At 39.8% G+C, this 10,212-nt stretch overlaps 1 protein-coding gene across 1 annotated transcript; it reads right to left on the bottom strand.

Moving 5' to 3' along the window:
* Positions 1–1,329: 1,329 nt before the first annotated feature.
* Positions 1,330–3,807, bottom strand: LOC148033747 (amino acid transporter AVT3C-like). Its single transcript, XM_087681739.1, has 2 exons — positions 2,706–3,807; positions 1,330–2,154 (listed from the first exon to the last, which is right to left on the bottom strand). Exons 1-2 carry the CDS (start codon positions 3,768–3,770, stop codon positions 2,104–2,106), a joined length of 1,116 nt encoding a protein of 371 aa, XP_087537865.1. The 5' UTR covers positions 3,771–3,807; the 3' UTR covers positions 1,330–2,103.
* Between the last annotated feature and the right edge of the window lie 6,405 nt (positions 3,808–10,212).

The following is a 10,212-nucleotide window of genomic DNA, read 5'->3' as shown; positions in this document are numbered from 1 at the left end:
TGATTTAAATGGAAGACTCTTCTTGCTTTATGCTTTTTGGTGGGGGGGGGGGGGGGGGGGAAGAGTGTGACACCTTTGAATATTAAAGCTTTGGTTAAAAGCCAATTCTACATACAACTTCCTTGAAAGGAAGGCCAAGAAGACAAGCAATTTTTATCCTATCTAGACTATTTGGCTCAACAAAGATGATTTTCCTAAAGGTTGTATTGCTTAATTTCAAGCTTGTCCAATGCTTGTTGGAACAATGGAGTGAAAATATTTGGACCACTATTTTGGACCAAAACTCTCAAAAAGAGAGGGTGCAATTAAGACGAATTTCCACCTAACAAATATTTAAACTAGCTAATTGCAAGCTACTCTTAATAGGAAGAAAGAAGAGAGTCATCTTCACTCGTGTACTCGGGAGCATCTTCTCTTTTCAATCAATCAGAAGTAAAACCTCTATTAAGGCTTAAAAAGAAGTGCAATTTCAAAGTAACAAGAATGAGTGGATTTTGAGGCTATTAATGTTGGATACCCAATTTCCAAATGGTGATTTGGAAGAGAGAGAATTGGGAGAGATACTCCTCAATGTCTAAAGACCTTTAAATGGATATTCATTGCACCCCTACTAAAAACAAGTCATCCAAGTTCAATCCAATTTATCCTCTGTATGTCATGTGTAAGGAGGAAGATCTAGTTCCTCTTTGTGGGGATGCTTGGAAGCATATGCTCTATGGAAGGAAAGTTTTACTCTTATGGAGAAATTTGGATTTCGTGCTACCATTGTAATCACGCAACATTATTTTTGCACGGAGAACAACATATAATCTTGGTACCATTTGAGGGAACTTTAGTTAGGTTGCTCAAGAGTTGTGCACCATATTGAAGCAACTTAAAAGCATTCCACGTCTACAAAGTTGCTAATAAGTTTATCTTGAAATGTTATTTAGCTTGTTAGACACTTGAGCACTGATGGTTTTACCTCATTATTCCCTTTTGAGCGACCTTTTTGAGAAATATAATTTCTATCTTCCAAATTGCAAAAGTGCATGGGGTTTAATGACTTCAACACGTAGGGATGTTAATGACATTGATATAGATAGATTAAAATCCAAGGAAGCACAATTAGCAAAGGAATCATTAAGCTTATATACTCACTTTGAGTTACTGCAAAACTATATCATCCATATTGTGACCCATACATGAAAGAAAGTACATGATTGTACCTTTGGGCACTAAAACAATAAGCATGAACAAAGCCTTAAGTGCATATAATCCATTTTGATTTAACAATGCTGTGTAATACTCCATCTTGTGTTAAGACTGACAGAACACACTTCGATATGATTTCATGCAGATGTCAAATGGAAACAATGTGTCAAGCCAACAGTACTAAGCTTTCCAATCCAGCCCATCTCACGTTCTCCATCTTGCTCTTTTCTAGTGAAGCAATGACTCATTGACCTTCATCCATGTTCTTCAGTACAGAGTTGTCAGGATGAAGACACCGAAGAGCATTGCAACAGTTTTGCGCCCATAGAGTACATGGAGCTCTAAACTGACAGACCAAAAGGCTAGAGAAGAGACAAACAGATGCCATGCAGGGCAGCAAAATTAGAACTACCGAATCCTTGCAACTATATGACAGCATGGAAAACCATGGATTCAGTTCAAAACCAGATGGAATGCATCAATGCCACCCTGAAAAACTGTTTGGACCCTTTCTCATACATCCATCTGAAACTTGTATTTGGCACATACTTGTGTTGTCATTCGGTAATTATTGAGATTATACAAATTTGAAAACAATAGTCTCAGTCCTCACGAAGCTGATATAATGTTATATGACACCCTGAAAAGGAACCCCAGGAAGAGGGGGACCAGGGGGGATGGGGAGGATGCTGTTTCATACAGTGATATATTTGAGTATACAAGATGATACGAATATTTAGTGAGTGTGTGTGTCAATGTGAGCAGGTATTCAGGCTAGCAGTACCTAGCATATTTTCATGTTGCCATTGTATGCACATGCTTTAGTCGGGAACCTTCCTTAAACAGAGGGATGTCTCAAGCTTTGTAGCTCAATGTGGAGGGGTCCATGACATTGTGCTGCATCGATATTCAACTTATTGGAACACAATACATGCACTTTGGCACTTCAACGTTGGAGTCCTGTCCGAGATGCTGTCAAAAAATTGTGATGGGCATGGCAGCAGAACTGCACAGTAATGTCAACAGACCATGACAAACAACAAGAGAATAAACTAGGCCAATTGCTAACCTGGCAGAGCAGGACAACTTGAATTGGCAAGACGAGTGAAACAGGATGGTTTATATATAGCAGAGGGGAATTGCAAAGACACATTTCTCCCTTACAGGATATTTTCTAAAGCAGAGACTGTGCCCCAGACTCCAAAAGTCACCCCAAAAATAATTATCACATAGTCTATAATCAGCATAGATTTAGAGAGCTCTCCTCTATTTGCTTTCAGATGGAAGAGGGGAGGCAACACAAAAGATAAAATGCTGCAGACACCGCTGCCAATCAATGACAAAAAAGCACTAAAATTTGGAATGGCTATGGAACAGGAAACAGCTGCTAAGACCACCAAAGTTCTCAAGATGATGCTAGATCTCCCCCTCAGTAGCCTGCGCTCGAGAACTTCATGAACAGGATGCATCATTACAGGAAACGTAAAGAAAAGGCCAAAACATAAGCCTACCTTCACAACTGCTGTCCTCCAATTGGACCCGAGGTTCAAAGTGATGATGTCCAATGTGCCTTCCCCGAACGCCATGTACCCTAGAAGCCCAAACAGCGTGTACAGCACGGCAATGCATAGCATGGCGAGCCCAAGCACTCTCCCAAACTTCTTTCTATCTTTCATAGCAGATTCCAATGGCAAAACCAGGCCAAAACCCTCAAAGGCATAGACAGCAACCCCCACAGCAAAGGGAATTGTATTCAAACCCTGATATGCTACCGGTGAAGCAACACCCTCAGCTACGATGGTACTTACATCCTGCTGCATCACGACGACCATGGAAAAGCCGCTGATGACATCGGCTGCAATGCTGAAGGGGGCAAGCATGGTCAGCGAGCGTATAGAAGCGAGCACAACCTGCATCGGGAAGATGACCCAGATGTACTCTTCTTTCGATAGGGAGAAGGCACTCAGAGAGGTTGCCTGCTCAAGGAGCTCCTTGACGGCCGAGACAAGCTGACGAGGGGAGCGACGAGGCTGGGATGCGGAGGGATCATCCTGATTGCTGAAGACAGAGGCCAGATTCTCTCCGATGAAGATGAGGTACGCGATGCAGAAGGCACCCTGGCTGAGGACGATCGTGAGGTCGACTGAGGCGCGGCCCCATCGGCCGTACGCAACGAAGCCGAGGTCAGAGAAAGTGCTGATGGGGTGGTCTCCATCTTTCTCAAGCCTGGCTCTGGACCAGACGAGGAGCATCATGCAGAAGTGGCAGGCGAAGGCGACCGCCACCATGACGACGCAGGACGAGAGCCATCCGGTGTGCTTGAAAGTGTAGGGGAGGCCGAGGACGCCTGCGCCCACGATGGATATCACGATGTTGCCGAAGGACTTGCCCACAGATGACAGCTGATGATGGTGATGGTAATGATGAGGGTGACCTTCTGGCATAACCCTTGTCTGCAACAGAGGTGATGGGTCTGGCGATGAGCCTTTGATCGCCATGTCTATCTGTCTCTCCCCTGTTCCACCAGAAAGGGATAAAAAACCAGAGAAATCCTCTGCTCGCAGAAAGACAGACATACACCTCAGTCATTCACAGAAAAGTTCAGCAACAAGCTCTTTTAGAAAAACATTTACAAGTTTTAAATTTTAAACAAGTGATAATATAATTATCATCAGGCCTGCTACTGAAATAAACATTAAACATGGGATGGTAAGGTAAATTTAACTCTTCTATTTGACAAAATAAATATTATAAGAAAATTTTAGTGTCTCAATAACAATTATCTTAATTAGCATGTTGCTTGAGAGAGAGAGAGAGAGAGGTGTGACTAGGTCTCGATTTTAAACATATATCCATAAGAATAAACACATGAATCTCAAAAAATATTGTCAAATATTGCCAAACATGTTGCTAATTTTTTGGGTTTTATACATTAATTTCTTCCACTAAAACCCCTCAACCCTCATTGACACACACGTACACTAAAACCTTTTCGTATTATAGAAAAATCCATGTTTTCTAAAAAAATGTATCATAGGACCAATGTTCATAAGAACTATTACTTTTTGTAGCAATATTTTTAACCTTTGAAATCAAAATTTGGAATGATTTTTTTTTCAAATTATATATTTTAACCATTTTGATAACTAAAATTTTTGTAAAGTTCAACGTTGTAAAGCTTCTTTAACTTGTGAATGTTTTTATGAAAAGTTTTTTATTTGTTTTTCATAAAGCCTCAATTTTTTGTGAACACTACAATTGACTATGTAAGAAACTGCAAGATCATATGATTGCCCTCCAATGCCTTACCCTCAAAAGTCTATTTAACATTAATAAGCTTCAAGTGGGGGGTATCTTGTAAGATAGATTTAAGAGCCCTCTAACTCATGTAGATTCTTATCATAGAATCTTCAAAGTACACAATTCCATCCAAATCTAAAAGCAAGCTTTCTATAAAAAGAGATCCTCTACTAGTTGACATTTGCTTGTTGTTATAAAAGAGTATAATCAACTTGATTGTTGTCACTTTATGGAAAATTCCATTCTTTTAACATCAATAAACTTAAAAAAGAAGTAGGTTGTTAGCTAACTTTTGCTCTTTGTAACATAATCAACTTAATCCTTGTCATATACAGAAAATTCCACTTCTTTTAATATTAACAAGTTTAGAAAAGCAAGAAAGCGTAATCAAATTGATCCTTTTCATATTACAAAAAAGTCCATTTCTTTAACATATAAAGTAAGCTTCACGTGGAGATATCTAGTAATGCAAATTAAACCCATACTCTAAATCATGTAGGTCCTTATTGTGTCATTGGAATCTTGCAAGTACACAATTACTTCACAATTTAAAAGCAAGGCCACTTTTTGTAAATATGAAGCATCATTATGTATTCCCTAGCTACTTCCCCTCCTTCCATTTTCCCCATTTTGCAAGGAATACTACAATACCACTTTACCTTGGACCTTATCTCATACATTTACTGCTGCTAATCAAGTGCTCTCAAACACAAGCCTAATTATAGCCTCCCATATTAACTACAATATCAAATCCTGATGATATGAAACCCAAACTCCTTAGATGTGGAGGGTCTACTTGACTAGAAGAGAATGCAAGCATTTCTCCTCACTTGCTCATCCCAACTTAGGCCAAGTTTCTCAAAGGCATCCAACCAAATATCTCCAGTAATGCAACCATCCAACAATAGGTGCCCTAAGATGGAAAGGATGTGTTTATCATGATAGACAATGGCAGTACACAATTTTGTAAATAAGTCAGTTGTGGATATGTCACACTACTTTCCCACTGATTTACAGCAACCCATAAGAGTTCAAGTACTTAATGGTGAAGAGATGGTGAAGAGGAAATCAACACTCAAATGCACCCATAGGTTCCTAAGAGGATCGTGAAGACATGCTTGAAGAAGGTGCCCCCGAGACGGACCGTTTTGCTATGCTTAATGACACACTATGCCAACATGCTTGAAGAAGGTGCCCTTGAGACAGACCATTTTGCTATGCTTAACGACACACTATGCCAACATGAGACCCATCATGCTGAGTGGCATTAAGAGCTGGAACACCATCATAGGGAGATGGAAAACCGCCAAGATCAATGTCATAGTGAGATGATGGCTAAGATGGACTTGCTCGTAGAGTGCATGTGCACCCTCATCTTCACCCTCTCATCCTCCTCGGCTCAGCTCAAGGAGCATGGTCCTCCCCGTGAGACTAACCACCCTCCCCTCTTGGAGAGGGACATGGCCAGTAAGGTTTTGGTAGCACCCATGGTTTTCCCCATAGCACCTATGAGCTAAGTTCCACTTTCAAATAAGGACTAAAGATTTGACCAAGTGGCTAAATCTTAACCCCATATTTGAGAGTGGGACTTGAGGGGATTGCTTATATAGTATCTAGGGAAAATTTCACCTTCAAGTAAGGGGATAAGATTTAACCATGTGTCTAAATATTATTCACTATACCACTAAAGTTTTAGCACTAAAGTTTTAGCAAGATTGCCACATTAAATCAGCAAAGGAGGGGAAGATTCAACCATCAAAGTTCAACATTAAGTTCAACAAGCATACTACATTTTGATTCCCATTAGTGCTTCTTGGCACTTGTGTCTCTCTTGATACATCCAAGCAACTCATTTGCTAGTCTGATATGAGATTTATAATGCCAATTTGCTACTTCTCTTGCCCTCTAATATGGGGAAATATTCACCATCATGCCACTTTAAAGGAACGGGCTTTCACACTTGGTAGACAAGGATCAAGTTGATCCTAATGAAGAAGGACCTTTGATCAATAACCAGTGGCAAAGAGAAGAAACTCAAAGATGTTGCTTTTACAACAGTATGGAAAAAGAATGATGACAAAGCCTAAGCAATCATCAAGCTTGAGCTTGATGATAGTTATATCCACCGTGCAGACACATGCGATACATCTCATCCACTTGGGAGTAGTTGGACACACTATTCGATGTCAAATCTAAATCATCAAAATATGGATTGTTGATTGAGATTTTTAGATTAGATATGAAGGCTAATATATCCCTTGCAACTCACCTTAATTATATAGAAAGTTTGCTAACTCAACTTGCAAGGATTAACTTAAAAATGGAAGAAGACATATGCATTGTAGTCTTGCTAAAGCGTCTTCCTCCAAAATTTAGTAATGTCTCAACCACACTAATTAATATGCTAAATTCAAAGCTGGTAGAGGTCAAAGCATCACTCCTTGAAGAAGAAGAAAAGCTCAAAGGTAAAGAAGAAGCAAGCATTTCAAAAGAAGAATATATTCTCTATGTTAATAACAAGTACAAAGGGAAGAAAGACATTGTCTGCGACTTCTGCAAAAGAATGGGACACATTAAAAAAAAAATCATGCCAGGAAAAGATCATAGAAGGCCTACCTAGCAACTTCTAAAGAAGAAGAAGAAGAAGAAGAAGAAGAAAGACAAACCTCATCAGTCCTTCTATTCTCACTATTTAGACCAACTTTTTAAAAGCCTTGTACATACTTGCATTAATGCTCCAATCATAAGCTTTGTAACCCTCATGTAATATGTGCACTATAGATTTTGCACACTTAGTGAGGCCTTGTGATAGTCTCTAGCTTTATATGGTTGATTTTTCCATGTCTACACCAAGCAAGGCCACTTTGGAGCCAGTTATGGTGGTGGAAATAAGCCATTTGGCACCCCTAAAGTTCCCATGTATCCCACCTTCAATGCCTCAAGGCAAACCAGTAATTTTAGGGCAGTAAACAATGGAAGGGCTGAGAATAAACAAGGGGACATCAAGGATAAGAATGTCTCAGCCTTTGGTGGTCAACGATCCATTCCCATGGATTTGTACAAAGAAAGGAAAGAAAATGGACTTTGTTTCAAGTGTGGGAAAAAGTACACAATTGAACATGCTTCCAAATGTGCTTATAGAAATGGTCTTCGAAGACTCGGAGGATGACCATGAGGATGCAAGTGCCTTTATAATCACTGCTGAAAATGATGAAGCTGATAAAGAAATTGGGCAGGAAGAGTTCTTTGACCCTGCAAACACCTTTCCTTTTGACCCCGGTGGTCATGTACGTGTAGATACAGGTGACGAGAATGACTCACATGCTGTTGCCACTATTTGTACTATCTCCTATATGGATGAAGAGGGTATCATCTAATACATTCCAGAGGTAGTCATAGGTCAAAGGGAAAAGAAGCTACGCTCAAGATCAATCATGGAATACTTGATCAAATGGCAAGGATTTCCCCTTGAAGAGGCCTCTTGGTGACTAGGTTTAATCATGGAAGAGTTCCCTCATCTTATGGATACTAACTTGGTTGAATATAGTCAAAAGGTAGCTTGCAGTTTAGACAACTTGTAGAGAACTCTTTGTTTTCAACCATATTTGATTCTGAATTATGAACAACATTTAATGTCATAAATGGGCTGAAAGTACTCGAAGTAAGCTCTGTTTCTACATGACAAACACCACGATCGAAGTCACCTATCAAAAGTTATTGCAAATTTACTACAATAGGGTCCTGTAGTAGACAACTTGCTATCCACTGTCTACAGCACTCAATTCCTCATTGAATATGGGGTCAAAACTGAAATTTTATTATTCCCCAATCATGTCCATACATCATATTGTATGCATTACCCAACATACATACATAACCCCCACATGATTTATTGAATAACCCCTTGTAGTCATGTAGCAGAGTAGTACTCTGGATTGCCCCTTGTTTTGTAATAAGTACCCATTTTGTTTTTGAGGGCAAAAACCTTTGGGTGGGGATGGAATGTAAGAGACGGGGAATACGGGAATATATGGGAATAAAATAAGGGAGGAAAATAGCTGCTACACTGGCAGGTATATAAGATGTAAGGGACTTGACATTTTTGCCCATCAAATTATATTAACAAGTCTCCTTCATCTTCTCTCCCTCTCTCTAGCTTTCATGGCTTCCTTTCTTCCTTTTTTGTCTTTCTCTCTCTTCTTCTAGTATTTCTCTCTCCTTGTCACTCTCTTTCTCTCTTTCCTTCTGCAGTTCTCTCTCTCCTCTTTCTCTCTCCTAGTCCTCTCCTTGACAAACATGAGCAATTGTTGAGATTGAGTGGTATATACCTCACCATCAACAACCTAACCAACGCTTCATCAACAAAGCTACCTCTTTGGGTGTTGATGCATGGTCCCTGCCATGCTAGATGAGTGTGATATGGCATATCATGGTACATTCTACTGAAGACTATGATCCTTCATGGGTCAATGACGATTCACCTCGACCATCTACAAATTGGGCCAAGTTTTTCTAACCCTATCCCTTTTGCTTACAAGAGTTAGTCATGTTTTAAGTGTGGGGATGCATCCTTGTGCGTCTGCTTTGCATACCCTCCTAGAAACCTCCCTATGAGATGATTTGAGCATACCATATCTAGTTTTTTCCCTGATGGGGTCCTTTCCCCACCCACTTGTCCCATTTTCACCCCGTCTTTGGAGTCGTGTCTTTGTTTGTTTGGCTTTCTCATTTGTTTTGACGTGTCTCCACATGAACACTCCTTTTTCACTTCGAAACAACGATCTAATGAGACAAACCTGACCTATACCTTTCCCCTGACATTTTTTTTAAAATTTCCCCTCATTTTGATATATAGTTTGTCCGTTATTAATTTTTTCATATTTTCCGGTATTCTCGCGTGTGTTTTTGGCTCTTTTTTCATGCAAACCTACCCTAATCACCTCAAAATTCAATTCTGATTAGATAGCCTTGGATGGCTTACTCCCCCGCATAATTCACCTTTTTTTCCATCCTATTTTGGTCCTTCAATTTTATGTCATTAATTTTTTCGTGTGTTTTCATGCTCATTTTTTCTATTTTTTCCATGTGAATGCCCCTTACCGCCCTCGAAACCGTGTTTTACCTTACCCATCCTCTTTGTTACTTTCTTGCGGACATTTTTTCTTTCATTTTTCTTGGTTTTGATCGTTGAATTTTTTTGTATTAATTTTTATTCTCATTTTCGAGTGTGTTTTTATCGTGTTTTCCATGTGAACGAGTCTTATCCCTATCGAAACTGCGTTCTGATTGGACAGCTGGTCTGTCACATCATCACGTATATTTTTCCTTTTGACAACACTTTGTTTTGGTCGACGGATTTGTAAGTATTAATTTTCGTGTGTGTTTATAAGCCCGATTTGCTCCTTTTTCCCATATGAATGCCCTTCATTGTCCCTGGACATTTCATTTTATTTTTCCACCCTCTTCCTCTCTCTCTCAGAATATTTTTCCTTTTTTCCATGTGTCCATCTAGTGCTTGGTTCCATTGTTATTAAATTTTCTGTAATTTGTGTTTTAATGTTTCACATGTTTTTTCGCAAACGCTCACGTTTCGCAATTCCTTCCCCCACCCCTCCTCCCTTGCATCCTCTCCTTCTCCCACCACCTCCTCCTTCGTCCCCTTCCTCCTCTTATTGGTCGCTTGCCCCCTCACGGCTGCCTGCATGCCACCTCCATCGA

Source organism: Lygodium microphyllum, chromosome 7, assembly GCF_053477565.2.
Source record: "Lygodium microphyllum isolate KBCC chromosome 7, Lygodium_microphyllum_v1.1.10, whole genome shotgun sequence".
In the NCBI taxonomy this organism is placed as follows: domain Eukaryota; kingdom Viridiplantae; phylum Streptophyta; class Polypodiopsida; order Schizaeales; family Lygodiaceae; genus Lygodium; species Lygodium microphyllum.
The sequence above is the reverse complement of the archived record's forward strand: the minus strand, read 5'-3'. Positions and strand labels throughout refer to the sequence as shown.